This window comes from Mercenaria mercenaria, chromosome 15, assembly GCF_021730395.1.
Source record: "Mercenaria mercenaria strain notata chromosome 15, MADL_Memer_1, whole genome shotgun sequence".
In the NCBI taxonomy this organism is placed as follows: Eukaryota; Metazoa; Mollusca; class Bivalvia; order Venerida; family Veneridae; genus Mercenaria; species Mercenaria mercenaria.
This window is the reverse complement of record NC_069375.1, coordinates 72,698,456-72,719,697: the sequence shown is the minus strand read 5'-3', so window position 1 is coordinate 72,719,697 and position 21,242 is coordinate 72,698,456. Positions and strand designations below refer to the sequence as shown.

Sequence of the window (21,242 nt, the reverse complement as noted above, 5' to 3'; positions counted from 1 at the left end):
TGGATTTGATTGTAAATAGATATCCTGAGCTTCTGAAAGTAGCCAAATTTTATAGATCTGATGTAAATGAAGAGACAGGGGTAAAATATTGCTGGAAAATAATAGTTTCTTTTGCAAATGACTGCCTGCAGATTTATACAAAAAGTAGGCTGGACCGTAGACTGGCATCAGTCGTTAGAGTCATAAATGTAAAGCACTTGGCCATAAAATCAATCCTCTTTGATAGCACTTTCTGAAAAAATGTACAATATCTCTAACCTCTGACTCTAACGTTAACGTGTTGAGGTGAGCCTAGAGAGAAAATGGTTTTCTTAGAAAATATCAGTGTCAGTATGAAAAAAGAATAAACTATTACAGATAACTTGATCTCAACAGACTTTGTAAGTCTAGCTGGACCGCTTCACTTTGTAAAAATGCAATACACTATTCATTCTGACAGATGTGAGGAGAAAAGTAGCAGGTCAACAGGTCACTTCAAAGTGATTTTTGTGTTTCTCTCGGATAGATTTCTAAAGAGAAGGTATTTGCATTTGTCTTCAGAACCTTGTGTCAAAGCCGTGCATTGATATATTTGTATGTAACCCTATGGGAAATTAATTGTACTTTTGGGCCTGATATAATAGAAAATGTCAGAAAGTAAATTGTCAATATTTTTGTTATTTTTCAATCTACATGGCGGAAATTTTGACAGTGAATGGCTGGTATGCATAAAAATCTGGTAAATATTTAGATTAATCATTACATTTGCTGAAATTGCTTCATTTTGGGTAAAAAGTATACATGCACTTGAAAAATGTGAAAAATCCTACTTTCAGTTTACACATTTCTGGATTTTTTCTAATTTTGCAGGTTTTCATGCATGAAATGCATTTTTATAAGTTCTTTGTTTGAAACCGGTATGCGTAAAACAGAATGGGGTATTCCAAATGCCGCGATGTGATATTTTCTTGATTTTTTAGAAATTTGAGCTGCGGCGGAGGAAATCTGATCTAAGGTCAGTTATGTATTTTTCCTATTCTTGTTTACATTTAATTGCTCTTTTGGTTACTTAAATTTACACAGTACACACAGTCTGAATAGAAAAATATGTGTAATCATGATATGTTCAAGAAAAATCAGTTTGGGCTTGAAAATTGAACAGATTATGCCTGAAATTGGCGTATTTTAATTGATTTTAAAGGAAACAGGCAGATTTTCACACACTAGACTTGCATATTGGTTTCCTAAATGTGTAATTGAGCATAAATCATCATATCTGAGGTCCTGGATTGTATATTTACTTAATTTGTTGGATTTCGTACACTTTTATAGTGGACGCAACTTGACCCCGATGGTTGACCTTTGTATTATAATACATAATAAGGCACAACCTATTATTGAAAAGGAGTGTACGTAAAACACGAGCTGCACGAGAGAAAGGAAATATAAATTTATGTAAATATAAATTAGTGTATTGGAAAGTTTTAACTGATCAAATGTAAGTATATATACTTGATACTGCAATGTATACAAACTAATTCAATATAAATATACCCGGCTACCCTAAGCACCCTTGATTACTATAATGAAATAATCGATATGAATAATCAGCCTAAGGTCATCCATCGCGGTCAAGTTGCGACTACTATAGTACCTAAAAACCTGAAATGAGAGCGCTCGGACAATGTGAAGTTTGTCGCATAGACGGGGATTGACCGCCTTTGTACATATATGTCTACAGCTTCTCAGATTTGACCGAAGACAGTTGTTCGGTGTTGTGAATGGGTAAATAATTCGTTTCTAGATGCTTTTAATCAAGATCAGGTACTTTCTGAGATTTTGCAAAATTTAATAGACTTCGTTAAATTGCCGGCATGCGAAAAAAAGCTAGAAAATAGATTTGTAGTGGAATAACATTATTTCAGCCAGTTTTGCCATAATGACTACTTTCTACAGCATGTGTGGTAGTGAGATCACATTTATAATCAGTTACCATGAAATTGGACAGGAATTTGTACATAATAATTCATGCAGTAAGCTGTATTCCCAGTGTGAATACTCGGTTCAGATTGTAGCTAATTTTACCTGAAAACAGTAAACATTGCTTCAGATCTAGCAGTCAGTAAAGCTAGGAAACTGGACAGACTGCTTTGTGATCGATAGTTTTGTTATTCCGACTGCTTGTTATGACACATTTTACATATATAGGACTTGAATTTGAGGTTTTATATTACATTATGAAAGTTTCAATATGGGGAAAGGAGATTGTGATATAAATATCCATAGAAAAGTTGCTTTGAGGGGCACTTTTTTGTATTTCACACTTTCTTTGCAGTCAGATTGTTTTGAAATTATAGTTTTGCACATACATACAATCATGTAAACTGATTAAGTATTCAATCTAAGAAATTATGACTAGCTGGACTCATATTTTAGATGTTTCTCTCGGATAGACTTCTAAAGAGAAGGTATTTGTATTTGTCTTCAGAACTTTGTGTCGAAGTCTTACCTTGATATATTTGTATGTAACCCTATGGGAAATTAATTGTACTTTTGAGCCAGATAGCCGATCACCGCAATACATCCGAGGAAGACAACAGACCGTTGTCGAAACTGTTAGGGTAAAAATATATTTAAGAAGTGTAAAAAGAACCTTAATCCAATAAACATGTGTATTGTTACATGAATTTTATAATTCACGCAGTACTTACAACACCAGTATTTCATGACGCCTCCATACTTTGGTCTTTTCTGATATTTTTCTTTTTAAGGAGCTTTCTCCTCATGTCATATTTTGTTACAGTAAATGGAATGTTTATCTTGTCTTTAGAAAACAATCATCATAAATAAACATATTCCTTGATTAATCCTTAGTACCATATTTTGTCGCGGTAAGATATAATATACTAGTTTAAACGATGCTTTTACAAAATATTTCGAAAGAACATATGCACGTACATTCGTAGCTCAATTTAAAACAATTGCAAGCAGATTACCTTAGCTATGAGGACCGCTTCTGTTGACTTTTCCTCGATTATGTTGACCGCTCCTGTTGGTTTTGCTATTAATATCCAAATCCATCATTTGATAATTGTATGCAAATAACGCACAGTAAAGAAAAAAAAACATGCTGGAATCTGTGTCAAAATTAAGTAAAATGTAAATGATACTTTATTCACAAATTGTGTTTACTCTCCAAGAATGCATGAAATGATCATAAACAGCAGATTTTCTTCGGAATACTTCCTTAAACCAAAGACATAAGGTATTGTTTTAATTACTGTTGCGGATTCTATTTAAATACACTGTCAATCGTACGAAAAAAGCGTGTTTTGAGAAGGGAGGTGTGGTTGTATCTAACTCCTCTAATACAGAAGCACTGGCATATGAATGGCAGCATTAAAAGGACATAAAAGTTTCAGATTACACTTGATTACCAATACTTTTAGACGTAAAAACAAGTACTGCATGGTTGGACGCTTTATTGGAATTTGACTCTTCCTGTTGAAACATTTTCCTTCCGTTTATACAATGTTTGATATGTATTACAGATAAGTATATGAAATTTGATTATTTCTAGAATATATAAATAGCTAGCGGCTGATAAAATGCCAAATTACATTAGCTTTTATATATTTCCTTAACGCTGGTATATGATTAAACGGGAAATCCCGTACTGTTATTTCGCACCTTTATTGTAAACACGCAATTAACGAAATGGGTATACAAATGATAAAGAGCGGACGCAATGGTCCAAACAGACAAACATGATTCGTTAAATTTAACAGGTGTATTGTTATTGACTCTATTCACAAAGTTGAATAGAACATATAAAAATAGAGTCAAAAGTAATATCCACGTTCAATCAAAAGAAAAAAAAGTACATACTGATGACCCAGACTAAGTTTCACACTGTATCCGTTCTAGTTTAACCTAACATTCAAATATCTAAATTTCTATGTATGTGATAGAATGACCATAAATAGAGAAGGAAATAGACAAGTGAGTATATCATGTGTCTAATTTGTGCAACTATAAAACCTCACCGCGCATTTCAGAACCCCATTCTCAAACTTTACACTGTGAATAGCTAAACTGATCAATAATAAATAAATAAATCAATCAATCAAAAAATATTATTAAATAAGTAATGCATTTATTACCCACGAGATTGTCAGATTTACTTTTTAACTGGTAACTTATAATATTATTGAAGTTTACAATTGGTTTTCAAAATCATTGCGAGAGCATGCGTGCGTGCGTGTAAGTTTAGCTCACTCAGTCAAAATATTGACATGGTGTTGGATGCTTAGCCAGTCTTTCAGTCTGTGACCATGCATGTAAGTGGCTAAGAATAGTAAATATTGTTCGAAGAAGTACATCTATTTTTGTTAGGATCAAACTGGTGGCAGCATTACGAATTGGCGAAAAACAGGAAACTTTCACAAAGTTATTTACCAGAAAGGACAAAACACTTACCGACATAGTTTTTATCAAATCAACCCCGCCGCCATCCCCAACCCACAGAAATAAATAAATAAATAAAAAAATTAGGTTCGAGGCAAATCTTTAGCTTACGTCGAGACCTTAAAACCCTTAGTTTGAAATAAAAATCAATTTTTTTGTTGGGTTTAACGTCGCACCGACACAATTTTAGGTCATATGGCGACTTTCCAGCTTTAATGGTGGAGGAAGACCCCAGGTGCCCCTCCGTGCATAATTTCATCACGAGCGGGCACCTGGGTAGAACCACCGACCTTCCGTAAGCCAGCTGGATGGCTTCCTCACGTGAAGAATTCTACGCCCCAAATGAGGTTTCGAACCCACATCGATGAGGGGCAAATGGTTTGAAGTCAACGACTCTAACCACTCGGCCGCGGAGGCCCCGAAATAAAAAAATCAAAGAATTCTTAACTAATACGTGTAAGATAGTTTTTCCTCTATATTCTTATAACTATGCTGAAAAGAGATTCACTGAATACGTTTGCAAACACATATATTCAGGAACAGAACAGAACAAAACAGAACATACGTTTTATTTAGACTTGTACATGATAGTAAATCGGCATATACATATATATAATATATAATGAAACATGTTATTACGTGTAAAGTGTAAGTAAACATAATTTTGAGGATGGATGATTCATTCAATTTTATTAAAAATGAATCTAAGCTTTGACAGTACCGATATATATAAACAAGTAAACCTTACACACGAATTAAGAGTACCAAGTGAAGTCAGTTGCACTAATGATGTATCCAACATAAATAACAATATTATATTGTAGGTCAAAGCGCATTATTGACAAATGAATTGTATAAAATGAAAAATTGAAAAATAAGACCTATGCATTACCATATGCAGAGGTGCAAAGGCGCCAGGAGATGGTCACATTTAGATCATCTTCATGGCAGCACACCATTTGTTGCGCAGTGAGCAACGCATGAGCGTCGCCTACCCCACGGAGGTGTCCACCGCAGGTGTAGGTTCACTATAGTTGATGACTCGGCAATAGCTTTACAGTAAAATATGCTATGTAATTTATCATTCTGATATATTGGCACAATGAAATGGCGGCGTAAGAGTTTTATGTCTCGAAATGAGAAATTGAAAGAAGCGGTAAAAAGAGGAAATTCAGCGGGTTGTATTTAACGAACGTTAAAACGTTATATAAACGTTAGCACCCCCTTTTCTTTTCTTTTTTTTTCTAAAGCAGAGTAAAGTTATTTATGTGAATATTAGTATCTAATAATCTGATACGATAGAAAAAGTCAAAAACCGTTATGAAGTGAGAAAAAGAACAGCCGGATTATTTGGTGTTCAGCCTACCAACTCTTGTTCTGGGTATTCCTCAGCAACCACCGGAAATCAGCAAAAATGCACAGAAAGCTTCACAGGAATGCGCATTTTGTCTTCATGTTGCGGTCCATTGATAACACTGAGATACTGACCTTTGAATATTAATATTAGAACACTATTACAATCCCTTGTACTGAGTATTTCCTCAGCAATCACTCGCTGAAAATCAGCGAACATGCACAGGAAGCTTCACTCTCAACAGGAGATGTGCATGTTGCGGTAATTTGATTGACACTGTTTATTGCCCTTTGATTAGCAAATTATACCGAGTATTCGGCATAATCATCCTATAGTCCGTTCTGATCATTTTACGCGGAGTTATTACTCTTTATCATTGAACTTTAACATAATAAAACTGTAGCGCCATCCTTCGGTCGTTATATCGTTATATAAAATCTACTTACTGGAGTTCTAAAAAAAAATTGAAAGCTACAATACTAAGACAAGGTATGTGTCCGGGTATGCAATAATCTTACTTCGGGGAGCATCCATCAGATTACCGATTTTTTTCTTGTATCATACAAGTCAAACTCATGAAATGTCTAGATTGTAAGAAAACGGGATACTTCAGGTTTTACGTTTCTACTTAAACTTGGTAGGGACAATCTATATCAATCCCAAATGTAATTATTAAACTAAGTTTTTGCCTGGAAATCTTTTTTTCGGATTGTTTCTCAGAACTAATACTTTTTTTCAAATTAGATCGGATCTACTTGTACCGGTTTGAAGAACATACAGGTACAGTTCCTCGCTATTTATCTTTATTTTATTTCTGCAGGTATGCTGGTAAAACTAATTTGTTTCTTAAAACGCTAATATTTCTCTAAAACTTGATTTACCATTTAAAACAATGTTTCGAATACACTATATCAATTTCTTAGGCCTATGCGACGCATATTTTAATACCCCACCCCCCCCCCCCCCCCACCCCCACCCCATCCACTGGGGAATATACTTATCTATATTGTTCTATTCTAGATTGGGGAAATGCCATCGGTGATAGTGCTACAATATCTCTACTAGACTGAAAAGAATGCAAAGTGCAGATCCAAAAAGCGGTACTTCTCTTGACTGACTGGAAAAATGTCACAGAGCTAGGACCAGTGTCGTTTGACAGAATGGTTACAGAATCCTCGATTGATACCATGGATTGATAGGTAGGTGCTAATTTAAAAACTTAATCGACTATTGTTTTCTAGTGTCAGTTTTAAAGCACATCTTTGAATGATCTTAAAGAGCATTCTTCTAAGAGCATTTGTGGTTAAAACGTGCATTTATAAAACCTTCTGAAATTGTAACAAAACCCGTTTTGTGATCTCCACCTTCTCTCAGTGCGTGTAATCATGCTATAACATACTAGCTATAAGTTGGCAGGAGTGTGGTGGAAGTTCGGTTGGTGTGGAGGGCGTACCTGACCCCAAGTGTGTGTGGCAAAAAGTAAATAATTAAGGAGTACTAATATCTCTGCATTAAATGCCGTGTCGTCGTAAGATAATATTATTATAAACACATAGTAATACCAAACCTTGGTCAAATTCTTTTGGTTACTAATTAATAACATTGTCCAAAAAGTTTTGGAGAACACAATATACGAAATGCACTGGTACCTAGTCCAATTGAAATGCCACTGGTACCTAGTCCAGTTGAAAAAACCCGTAGTGATCGGAATTAAGACCTGCCGTCAATTGTCGTATTTATCACATGACTGGGTCAACAGTACTTATAAAATAGACTGGCCCGTTTTATAGGCTGGTCGGGCTTCAGTTATGTTATAGTACATGCATTTGCCATCAAAATATTTCTATAATATGCTTCTTTCCCTTCAGTTTGGATCATTCCATGTTTACAAATACGTTTATTTATTTTATGGACTGTACACCGTGGTCATATTCTAATTATTCCGAAACAATATTCTTTTTTTTTTCAAATTGACTTTGAGTCTGTGTAGAGTATCGGAGAATATAAAAATAACGTGAAATGTCATATTCAGATTAAAAGAATACACAATGCAAATTTTACAACAACAAAAAAAAAAAGAATGTATCAAAATTATTTGTTTAACATGTTTATAGCGCTGCTGAGTACTGACGTCTCTTCTCTAATGATGCGAGTGTATCCGTTAGGACAACAGATGAGTACCACGAGAAAACGAAGAGTATTAAAGAGTCCAAACACTTTCATCATGTTCCGAAGAATCTTGCAAACTGATTGTAAGAGTCCTTCCAACACATGTGGGCGTACATTTATGGAATTGACATAAACAAGGTACAGTATATACAGACTTTCTATGATTCAAGAGCGTTTAGTCACAAATTTAACTATAGTAATGCATCCGAACTGACAATCAGAAATTTCCGTGAGATACGTTATTCTCCGTGCGTGATTTCGGAATACTTCTGCCATGATTGTACACCCGAACTGACAATCGGGGTCGTTATAGTAGATATGTGTACAAGGTTCAGGTTTTACAATTTTGTTAAAACTGAAGAAAGTAGTCCAACATCGGAAACTGCACATCCGAACAAATTTGTTTTACACACTTGTAAAAAAATCTGTTAGCCAATCAAATTGAAAGAAACGTTCCAAAAAAGAAACAAATACTGATAATACATCACTGAACGTAAATCATCGAATGTCATTATTTGATCATTCAACAAGATTCAGAAGGCATATTATATTTTAATCACTGCTTTTAGCGTACATTTATTTTTTTGCATCAGTATAATCTGTTTTCGTATAAAATATAAATTGTGCCTAAAACTTTTATGAGTGATTTCATAAAAATCATGTCTTCGTTTCTTTTTTCATTGGTCGGACTTCTTAACGATATGTTATGCAAATAGGTAGCAAAAGGAGCAGTATTCGAGAAAAAGGTAGCATTAGAAGTAATATTTGACATAATTGGTAACACTATATTCAGTATTCGACATAAATTGATAGCACTAATAGCAGTGTCTGGTAAGAATGTAAGCAGTATTCTGCATATTTTGCAGTATTTCACATAAATTGGAAACAATTTAAACAGTATTCAACAAAAATAGGTAACACCATTTACAAACTTCGACATAAATGGATAAAACTGTAAGTAGTAATCGATATAAATGGGCGAGGACGACAGAAATGAGGAACAGTATAAGTGATATTCAAAATACTATTATAATAGGGAACACTTTGTCTATATTCTTAAATTATGAGCGTATCAAAAATTGAAGAGGACAAAACATTTATGTTGAATAATACCATGTGCCTGTGGCCGGATTCGAACCACATCGCGCGGATGGAAGGCCAATGCTCAAATCCCCGAGTCAAAGATTCAACACCCCTATCGCAGTTGTCAGAGATGTTTTTTTTTAATTCAAAAGCATGAGCGATTTAAACACTTCCATTCTTCAATGAAGTCATAATCTTTGATGGCGTGTTAGCCATTTTGGCATAAAAAGTGCTATTTTAGGTCCGAGATAAAGTCCGTATCCCGGACAAGTAATAGAAGAGGATAGAATTTTAATGACAAAGAATCGCCTGTGGTGGGATTCAAACCCGGGTCTCATGAGTGGAAGTCCAGTGCTCTCACCACTAAGCTGAAACGTTGACACTCTGATGCAGTTGTCGAAGATTGTATTTTCCTAAATTTAACAAGCTATACATTAGCAGTCGTAACAATAATTCATTGCACTTTAAACTTTCTAACTGTAAATGATACTATCAAATGTTATTATATAATAGCATTTTATAAGGTTTTCATAATTTCACGACTGCCATTTAAAAAGCAGTCGCCGCCTTTATTGTATGATAATGACATAAGTTGAATATAGGACTACTCACTCTCTGAACAGCTTCAAGTGGTTGATTTTGTTTGAACTTGATAATATTCCCTCGATTTGAAGACCGATGGCGGTTCTCCAGAGGAAAACCCCGGGAGTCCCTCCTGACAGATTATGAATAAAACTACTCTCAGAAATACGAGATAAATGGCAATAATTACTTTCAATCTCGAGTTCTGAATACTGCGTTTCCATACCATTTTTATAGTCAACAAAGCAGTTTCCAGTCACTTTGAAATTCTTATTTTCTTTCATTTTGTAGATTTATTTCATTCAGTGGTCCAGGCCTTGACAGATGTGTCAATCTATTCCGCCGTTTATGTTTACACATCACAGAAGTACTAAAAACGAAGAAACAAGCGCAACATGTTTTAACTATGATTATTTCGTTACAATCATTAATTAGCAAACAATGGAGTATTATTTCTTTGTGTTAGATGTAACATCACACCGACAAAATAATAGGTCATGACATTTGACGACTTTCAAGGCAAACCTTTCATAATTGTTACTCGTATACCACTAAAAATAAATAATTTCCTTTTTAGGATACCTCCCAGTTTTTAAACAACGCATGCGCCCCCTCGTGACACATTGATATCTCCGGGCCACTGGCGCCAGATCAGAAAGCGCCAGTGCTCCGGGCGATATACTGACAGCACTCTTGTATTGCACGTGGATCCTTGAAGATTGTGACAGGAAATAACGTAATGGATGTACTAGGTTTAAAGTTTTAATGCTTGATTTAGATTTGAATGTATACCTGCTTTGTTTTATTTTAGGTAAAGATGATATACATGTATTTGGTTGTTATCTCAGAGACTAAAAATGCACGGGAAAATCGTTCTACTTTGTACGTGCCCCTGGTTAATGTGATGTAAACATGATAGCGATATACGTACTGAAAGAAACTGATATATACATACCTAGAATGTTCAAAAGGATTCATGGATGAAATATAAGTGACAGTTACTCAGAAGGGGATAAATATAGAATTTAAGAATTGAATCCGTCCTAAAAGGGTTACTATATAAATAACATATTGCAGTGAGTGTGTTATACGTATATATACATACCTAGAATGTTCAAAAGGATTCATGGATGAAATATAAGTGACAGTTACTCAGAAGAGGGTAAATATAGAATTTAAGAATTGAATCCGTCCTAAAAGCCTTACTATATGAATAACATATTGCAGTGAGTGTGTTATACGTATGTATACGTATTCTTACAATTAGCTAATACTAATCTATTTTAAGCCGACCATTCTGAAGTAGTTCTACAACTTGTGTTAATCACTCTCGACACACAATTCCTAATGGAAGAGAAGCCCCTCTGCATGTTGAACGCCAAGCAAGGAAGCTATTGGTACCATTTTTCATGTATTTTTATGAAGTGTCCGGGGATCTTTCACACGACCTCCGACACTCGAAGCTGAAACTCTACCACTAGGTTATCGAGGCGGTTATTAGGCATTCTTCGGTTATAGATGTAGGTCAACACCCACGTGGTTTTCCATAAACACGGATAATGCTTAAATTACAAACAGAGAATTCATAATTTCCTTTAACGCGAGACTTGATACGCATGGTGTAAGTTTATGTGCGCACTTTGTAAGGTCCTGTGCGCACTGGTGACTGAAATAATTTTCCTGAAGTTATTTAGCCTCTGACTGTACCATGGCGGTGTTGAATTGCGTTACTTTTATTATTTCTTTTGTCTTTGTTATCTATCGTTTTTCTTTGTCCCTGTATATTGTGTAAATGTCAGTCATAAACTATAGAAGGGTTTAGTTTCCTGAAGGCGGCGGCTTTGGATCATTCTTTCTAACTGATGAATCTTGTAACTGTTAAAATATTTTTATGAAATGTTTTATGATATTTAGATATGTGACATTAGATTATGAAATCTAAATTCATTTCATTCAGGTTCAGATGTAAAAAGGCGAATTTGCACCAAAAATTGCAAGCCTTCTCCTGGGCACAGTCGCACAACGTCAGCCGATACAAGTAAGTATATGTCGTCTGCTTGTTGAACGCTTCCGTAAAGCAGTCGTTTAAAAACTGTATATATATTCTTTCATGTTTTTAGAATAGAGACCAGTGTTTTATTCTCTTATCCTATGATATTTGTTAACCAGTCTGTATTCTGGTCCTATGTTTTGTTTTAAAGAGATAACTCTTGAGGTTGTTTAAATTTTGTATAATTATGTCCACTTTCTTCAGAGCTCAGATGATATTTGCTGATATGGTATAAACGAGAAAAATAGAAATTAAGAAAAATATCTTTTCATTTTAAGTAAAAAAAAACACATTTTAAGTAAAAAAAACAACACAATACCTAATCGGTAGCCAGCTTACTAGCTGGCGAACATATGCCGTTTTGAAAACCTAATGTATGAATTCCTCCATCAAATTTCAGATGTAACGTGAATGCCACAGCCCATTTCTGGCGGAACTAACATGTTATCTTGGGAAACATCGGACGGTGTCATCAGCGTTTCAAGATGAACAACAGATGATTATTAAAGAATTAAAGACCTCCTCCCGTCCTACCTTTAACCTTAAATTGTCACTGAAAAAGCATGAAAATCCTGACTATGAACAGTGCCGCCTGTCAAAATAGAGCCTATTTTATATTAAATTCTATATAAAATACCTTTGGTTTTGTGTGCAGAAGTGTGGCACGTGGCCGTTAACTGTTACCTATTGTAATCATGGGTTGCATACACACAATAGAATTTGAATAGCCGCGGAGCAGATCTTTAAAGCAATACCGATTACATTATATTACATTGAACGAAAAATGATTAAGAACCCGTGATAACGGTCATAGAAGTCAGACACCTTACCACAACTCCGCTGTGTAATTGGTTAACTATATAGGTTTTTTAATAATGTAGATATTTTCAGGAAACAAATATTGCGTAAACTAACGAAAACACCCACAAATATTGGCGAATATTAATTAGTGCAAGGCCAATACTTACGGACAATACACAGAGCAATATTATTTGTTTAGTTGATATCTACAGATACTGACGGTGTACTGACGGTGTGCTGACGGTGTACTGACGATGTACCGATGGTGTGTACTGACGGTGTGCTGACGGTGTACTGACTGTGTACTGACGGTGTGCTGACGGTACGGTGTGCTGACGGTACGGTGTGCTGACGGTGCGCTGATGGTGTGTACTGACGGTGTGCTGACGGTGTACTGACGGTGAGCTGATGGTGTACTGATGGTGTGTACTGACGGTGTGCTGACAGTGTGCTGACGGTGTACTGACTGACGATGTACTGACGGTGTGCTGACGGTGTACTGACGATGTACTGACGGTGTGCTGATGGTGTACTGATGGTGTGTACTGACGGTGTGCTGACGGTGTACTGACGATGTACTGACGGTGTGCTGATGGTGTGCTGACTGTGTGCTGACGGTGTGCTGACGGTGTGCTGACGGTGTGCTGACGGTGTGCTGACGGTGTGCTGACGGTGTACTGACTGTGTGTTGACGGTGTGCTGACGGTGTACTGACTGTGGGTTGACGGTGTGCTGACGGTGTACGGTGTACTGACGGTGTACTGACGGTATATCGAACGGGTTTATATTGGGCTGTATGGCATAAAAAAAATTATAAACCGCTCCAAATTACATAAAACGGTTTCATGATGCATTAGACGGCGTCAAGTTGTCATGAATCGTTTCATTTTACAATGCATGTACTCATGTTTCGTTTAACGGTTTCCGAGTACCTTGGACTGCATGACATCAAGTTTTTTACCGTTACGTCGCTCTGAATTACACAAAGCGTTTTATTATATACCTAAATAAATTCTGTAAAAAATCGGCCTGTATTTAACAATTAAATATGAACAGATAGACAAAAATTCCGTATTGTACCTTTAAAATTCCGTATTGTACCTTCCGTATTGTATGCTGCCGGACTATTTTCATAAATATGCACGATCTGACACATTTCTATAAATAACGCACATAAAAACTTCATTTAGTTCCATTTAATATCGATAAACTTTAAGATTTCATTCAAGAATGAAACAAGAATCAAATGGCGCCTCGTGAGATCCGATCTGGCAAAATCCACTCGAGCCGAATACTGCATCCCAGATCAAGCTACTGTTATAATAATAACCCTATTATATGCACTTAACGGCGTCAATAAAATCTGTAAAAGGCGTCAATAAAACCTGTTTTAAAGGTTTCAAATTCTTTACTAATGTTTTAAAAACAGGTAATTTCTCAGTCTGTGCTATACTAGCAGGCAACTTATTCCATAGGGAAATACCGGAAAATATAGGACTTTAACCCAAAACCTTTTATTATTATTATTATATACCACATTTATATAGCACTCTTTTCATATAAAAATACGTTCAAAAGTGCTTTACATAAAAAGATTTATATAATGTTCAATAAAAAAAAAAAAAAAAAAAAAAAAAAAAAAAAACTATTATAGAAGAAATTAAAATTATATTACGGTAATAAGATACCAAGCATTTTAAATTGGAAGGTAGGCAGATCAAAACATGAAACAAAAAAAACAATATCATAAAACATTAACTGACCTATCAAAGACACAGGTCAGAGCAGAATAGAACAGAAGATATCTTACATTTTGAACAGACAGAATTAAACGGTATGATGTCTGCGATAATGCATCACAGCATGCAAACCGTCCCGGATGATTGGGTCAATCCCCACCTAAACGGTCCGGAGAACATCCATGATACATCCCACAGAAAAAAAAAAAAAAAAAAAAAAAAAAAAAAAAAAAAAAAAAAAAAAAAAACACCGCCAACATTATTCTGTCACACTGGAGTTCTTAATTAAAGTAATTAATTGGCCGGCAAAGTACCTACATTATAAATCAAGTAATCATGAGATGTTAGTTGCCAAAGAATTGTATGAAATAATGCGTCTTTAGCGCTTTTTTGAAACTTTGCACGGTCTGCACTCTCTTATGCCAGATGGGAGGGCATTCCATAACCTCGCAGCAGCTGTCTGAAAGCTCCTTTCACCAAATCGTATTGTTCGACATTTGGGCACCACTAGTTTTAATGCATTATTCTGCGATCTCAGATTTCTGGATGGTGTATATATTTCTAGCATGTTCGCTACATAAGCTGGTGATTGATCTTTGAGTGCCTTATATGTATGTGTTATAATTTTGTATTCTACCCTACATTGCACAGGAAGCCAATGGAGTTCACGCAGAACAGACCTTTGACCTTTGGAACAGCAAAAGCACCTTTGTGACTTAACCCTGTCCTATATGAATGCACAGTATCCTGTAGGATGCATTAGACGGCGTCAAGTTGTTATGAATCGTTTCATTTTACAATGCATATACTCATGTTTCGTTTAACGGTTTTACCTTGGACTACATGGCATCAAGTTTTTATACCGTTACGTCGGTCTCAATTACACAAAGCGTTAAATGCACTTAACGGCGTCAATGCAATCTGTAAACAGATCCTTTGGAAGCAGAGAATGCAACCAAGAAAAAAGTTTGAGTTTGTTCATGAGAGGTAATGAAATGTGGAACACCTCTCACGCCCCCTAGCACTGGCTTAAACGCTATTTTATGACACATATGTTGAATGTTGAATGAACCAGAATATATAGCAACACTGTTTTTTTATAAATCATTTCTTTTTACACTGCATGTACTCCTGTTGTGTTACACGGCTTCACCTTGAGCTACATGGTATCATGTTTCGTCGGATGATGTCAAATTTCGGTGCATCGCAACATTTTTGTTTTTTAATGCATCGATCGTTTCATGTTTAAATGAGAGACATGAAAGTTTTGTTTTAAAGGTTTCAAAATCCAAAGCGTTGAATTCAAATTTATTGGACAGGATGGCTTTTAGACAAGACGGCGTTGAAATGCACTGCACTGTCTGACTTGAATGGATGATATATTTACTAAGTAAGCTGCCACCCATATTAAAACCTCTTCAAAAGATTGGTTTTCCCATAGATTTGTCTGTTTCGGGTTTAATGCCGTTTTTTCCCATCAGTATTTCAGTTATGTAACGGCGGGCAGTTAACCTAACCAGTGTTCCTGGATTCTGTACCAGTACAAACCTGTTCTCCGCATGTAACTACCAACTTCCCCACAGGGATCAGAGGTGGCGGACGACTGATTTCAAACACAATGTATTTTACCAAATCGTCACGGAGATCATACGCCCCTCGCGTGTGATCTAACGCACAACCCCGCGATCTGTAAATCTGAGTTAAGCGGGCGGAGCCCAGTTGAATGAAAAAAATAACAGGTAGGCCAATCATTGACTTTCAAACTGGTCTGTCAGAAAATCAAGCAAGATGACCTCAACTTTAATGTGATCATTAATGATGTTTGTAAAAGAAGTAAAAAAATACCCAGCTATTTATTTTTGAAGCTGCAGTTCTATAAATGATGATCTAGTCGTGGTTCTCTGTGTGGTATGATTCAGATTAAGACACTACATAGCTTTCGCAGGTGTGGTGGTTCCAACGCCGCGGCGGTGGATGATTCGTCGCAGGTGCAGTGGTTCCAACGCCGCGGTGGTGGAGGATTCGTTGCAGGTGCAGTGGTTCCAACGCCGCGGCGGTGGAGGATTCGTCGCAGAAGCGGTGAATAAATATGGTCGAGTGAATGTGTTTCCACTGTCATCGGTAAGATTCCTAATGAGTTTATTTTAATTTTTCATGTTTGGCTGGAAACAACAAGTGAGACAGGAGCCCACATATATTATCTTCCAGCCACAAACACTTGTTCATAACAGTTACGTAAATATGACACTATCAAACAACAGCATTTTCCTTGTGAACAGGGAATTTTTAATGAAGATACACAAGATAATCGACCAAAAAAGATTCCAACGCAGTGGGCGGTGGATACAATTGCAACGCATTATGATGTGTCCGATTCCTTTAATATCATGTTCTGGGATTGTAACTCAATTAAAGTGCACTTTTCTCGGGATATGACTTGGTTATGACCATTACATCACTCTGACACTAGATAGTCATACCAACCCGACGTTTAGAAGTAGTATAATTATGTTATTACACGACAACTTACCCATAGTTTGTGCTGTATGACCCGTGCTTACTGGTTGAATATGTTAACAATTTAAATATTATACTGTGCAGTGTAACAGTTAAGTTTTCAGGGTGAGTTCGAATATTACCCCATCATTTTGTTTGAACTGTGTGTTGTCTAAACTGATTTTTGTTCTTTAAATTTTGTATCCATGCAATACTGTGGGAGCTTATTAACATGTTTATGCTTTCGTCATGGATGAAACTGTAGCACAAGAAATAAACAGAATGAAGGACATTCGATCTCTATGTGTATTCAGATGAACAGTTTTTTACAAGATAGTTTATTTAGGCAAAATCTTACAATATGCTTATTGCAGAACATGGAATATAACATTGTAATACGATGGTAAGAAAACAAAGTTTTAAAAAAGTCAATATATTATGACAGTATGAAAATAATGAGTAGCAGGACATTCGCATGAAGTAAATAATGTAAGCATGGCAATAATAATTCAAAATACTTTAAGCATGGGCTAGCACACGGGTTTTACATAGTTTTTGAGCAGCCATGTGTAACGCTGTGCGTGTTTCACGTAAAATTTCTGTGGGGAATATTTTAGCTCAAGTTCAGCTTTTTTATTAAGTGTTTATTATTTGTTTAGCTTAAGTCCGCTTAATTGAGGGAATTAGCAAAATCCAGATTCTGTTTCTTCTTTTATTCAGTTTTCAACAACAATATATGGATGTCCACATAACAACAATAATTTCTAAACACACGACAGCATTAATTAAAACTTTGTAATTATCTAGTCGGATATCTCGACATGAAACACAGAAGTATATGTCCTTCTTATTTCCTAGGTAAAACTCTTCTTATTTCTGTTATCGTTGATATTTTATCAGGTTCATGACAACAATAAAATTAACCAATGATATTGCAGGAAACCTACATGTCCCCTAGCAACAAATCTCGCATACCGCGATACCTAGTGATATTTCACGTGATTTCACGTGGCCAGGGACCTTTGTCCTTGCGTGTCAAAAGATTATTATCTCATAAACAGATATTAAGATTATATAATAAAATGCAATAAGACTATTAACAGACGTATAATAGCAATTAGTTTGACACTGCAAGATCTTATTAATGCTTAGTAAGACATAAAACATTTTTAAAATGACAGCATGTAAATTCTTTTTATTCTTTTAAAATTATTGACAAAGTTCGAGTTTTTACATATACAACCATTTTTAAACATTTTAAAACAAATTATTCGACCGTTGTTAAACACTTATGTCACTGCATGACACATGGATACTTGACAGTCGTTTCGCTTAAACGTCCTTTTTCATTAACACGATTGCCGAAACGCTAAACATTTCTTATCAACATATTCTTATTTACTGTAAATAGGCCTAATACATGAACAACGTTTTATTATAGAATTGAAAATACTTTTCACAACGTGTTCCAAAACCGAGGCCGAATTACTAATATAAAAATGCTTAGTAATAACAGCTTTCTGTTTTAATCTACGTGAAATTTCTTTCCGTCATACGAGAGCTGCTCATATATTTTGGGACATGTGTATAAACATACAATCTACAGCAATATAATACATGCATGTTTTATTATAAAACATGGTGTATAGGTTACTCTTGGTATAGTTTTCAACAGTTAGAAAAGGGAATGCAAATGAACAGAAAATTATGACTAAACATCGAGTTTTTACTGCTGGCATGTGTAAAAATGATGCAATGGTCAAACCAAAGTCAAATTCCCTGGAAAAGTACAGTTTAGGTAAGTAAAAAGGCCAAAATTTTCACTAACGGAATCGAACACACCGTAATTACTTATATTTGCGTTGCAACTGTATCCACCACCTCTGCGTTGGAATCATTTTTGGTAGATTATTTAATATTCCTGCATTGACAATTCGGCGATTACGAGGAAATAGTTGTTGTCTGATAGTATCATACTTACGCTATAATGCAAAGATAATCAGGGGTCGTTTTATGCAGAATACTTCAATATTAATCTGGTACCGGACACGTTAATATTTTCCATACACTGACGCCTGAATTTCATATCGGGTGCGTGACTTAATTCAGAGAGTGATGTTGGACTATTTGTTTTTATTTAGTTCAGTATTGCCAATCTTATTCAAGCTATTGAACATATTTATGATATTTACATAATATTCATACCTGTAGATGCGTATGTTCTTCAGCGAAAGATTATTGCGCTCCTAAAGTCGCGCAATATTTCCGCTGAAGAACTCGTGCATATTTCCTGATACAAAGCTAATAAGTAATAACCTATAAAAATTCTTCAGAAAACGACAGCCCCTCATCAAACTGTACAGAAGTGTTTACATTATTGGCAAGGAAGCTATCAGACCTTAAAAACTACCAAAGTCCTAACAATTTTTAAAGTGTTAATAAGTTTGAAAAATGCTCCAAAAGGCCGGACATGAACATATACTTGAAGATTGGACATTTTAAAATGTTTAAATTGTTAAACGTTACCTACATTTCTGTAAGTTTACGTAATTTTAGGCCTACTAAGTTTTTAGAAGCCAGATAAAATCTCTGCGGGACTTCCGTAGCCGAGTGGTTAAGGTCGCTGATTACAAATCACTTGCCCCTTATCCATGTGCGTTCGAGCCTCAACCGGGGCGTTGAACTCTTTATGTTAGGAAGCCATCCAGCTGGCTTACGGAAAGCCAGTCGTTCTACCAAGGTGCCCGCTCGATCGTGAAATAATGCACGGAGGGGCACCTGGGGTCTTCCTCCACCATAAAGCTGGATAGTCGCCATATGATCTATAATTGTGTCGGTGCGACGTTAGATCCAAACAAATAAATAGATAGATAAAATTTCTTACTTGTATTGCATCAGAATTGACGGAACATATCTTAGTATCAAATATTATGAATTATCTAGACAATAAAACTTGCTTAACCCCTTCCAACATGGTTTCCGATCAAAACATAGTTGTGAATCCCAGCTAATTGCTTTTAGTCAAGAAATCTTTGATAACCTTGAAGCTGGTAAACAAACAGATCTCATTGTAATGGATTTTAGTAAAGCGTTTGATAAAGTGGACCACAATGTTCCAGTATATAAGCTACTTAAATTAGGCATTGACAAAAAAAAACTGTCATGTGGATTAAATCTTTTCTTCAAAAACGTACACAAACTGTAGTTGTAGAAGGCCACCAATCAGATGTTCTACCTGTAATGTCAGGGGTACCCCAAGGGTCTGTCCTTGGGCCTTGCCTTTTCCTAACCTATATCAATGACCTGCCAGAATCACTTAAAAGCAGTGTAAGATTTTTTGCTGATGACACAGTAGTTTACCTTACTATAAATACCATGCATGATTGTGAGACTCTCCAGCAGGACCTACACAAATTAGAACTGTGGGAAAAGACCTGGTCCATGGAGTTTAATCCTGATAAGTGCGAAGTGATTAGAATTTCAAAAAAGAGAAAAACCACCACTTTTCCCTGTAAGTTACATAACCATGAATTAAAAACTACCAAAAATGCTAAGTACTTAGGTGTAACCATCAGTGAGGACTTTAGTTGGAAGCCTCACATACAAAATGTATCAAACAAGGCAAACAATACCCTAAAATACATAAAAAGAAATGTTCAGACTAAAAATGTCAAAATTAAAGAAACTGCGTATAAAACATATGTTCGCCCCCAACTGGAATATTGCTCAACTGTTTGGATCCATGGCAAAAAATCTAACCTATGAAATTGAAAGAGTGCTGAGGGCTGCAGCTAGGTACGTTCTCAACAATTATGACTTTACATCAAGTGTCACTGAAATGTTATCTGTACTAAAATGGCAAACTTTAGAAACAAGGAAAAATTTCACATCACAAATTATGCTGTATAAAATCTATCACTCAATTGTCTGTGTAGATCACAAGTACCTAATAGAATCTAGGAACTTTAACTTTCATGTTCCTTTCTCCCGCACACAGTATCACATGAATTCATTTTTTCCTAGAACAATTAGACTCTGGAACATCCTACCATATAATGTAAAACCCAGTGCTACTCTAAACGAGTTCAGGAGTAGCCTGGAAGTATTGATGTTCTAACCTAAAATCTTTAACCATAACTTATACGTAATATAGTAGTACTGATTTTAATACTGCACACTAATTTTGTGTTTCCAATAGCGGCTCAGTCAACAAAATGTCCCCCAGACAGTCGCCTCCCAGTCATAGTCAGTTATTGACTGTTGGGAGTAACATGTAGATGTAGATGTAGAAATTTCTGCTGATACAAAATACAAGATACAAGAGATACAAGAAGATTTATTTAACGTCGGATAAGTATAAAACATATAACACTAGCTTAAAGCTATTTTCCGACAAACACTTGTAAATAAGCCCAACACAAGTAAAACAGCTGTAATAAAAAGCATACTACATGTTAAAGCACATTAAGACAAATAAAGCAACTGATAAACAATCACAAATTATCACATACATGTTACAGCA

At 35.6% G+C, this 21,242-nt stretch overlaps 1 protein-coding gene and 1 long non-coding RNA gene across 2 annotated transcripts; one reads left to right on the top strand and one right to left on the bottom strand.

The window, feature by feature from the left end:
* Window positions 1-10,483: 10,483 nt before the first annotated feature.
* On the top strand, window positions 10,484-12,648 carry LOC128548868 (uncharacterized). The gene is made up of 3 exons (XR_008367267.1): window positions 10,484-11,031; window positions 11,592-11,672; window positions 12,085-12,648. It is a non-coding gene; the product is annotated as an uncharacterized LOC128548868 (long non-coding RNA).
* Window positions 12,649-12,680: 32 nt separating this feature from the next.
* LOC128548825 (guanine nucleotide exchange factor subunit RIC1-like) lies at window positions 12,681-16,758 on the bottom strand. Its single transcript, XM_053524328.1, has 3 exons — window positions 16,755-16,758; window positions 13,418-13,458; window positions 12,681-13,277 (listed from the first exon to the last, which is right to left on the bottom strand). The coding sequence occupies exons 1-3, from the start codon at window positions 16,756-16,758 to the stop codon at window positions 12,681-12,683; spliced, it is 642 nt and encodes a 213-aa protein (XP_053380303.1).
* Window positions 16,759-21,242: the final 4,484 nt, after the last annotated feature.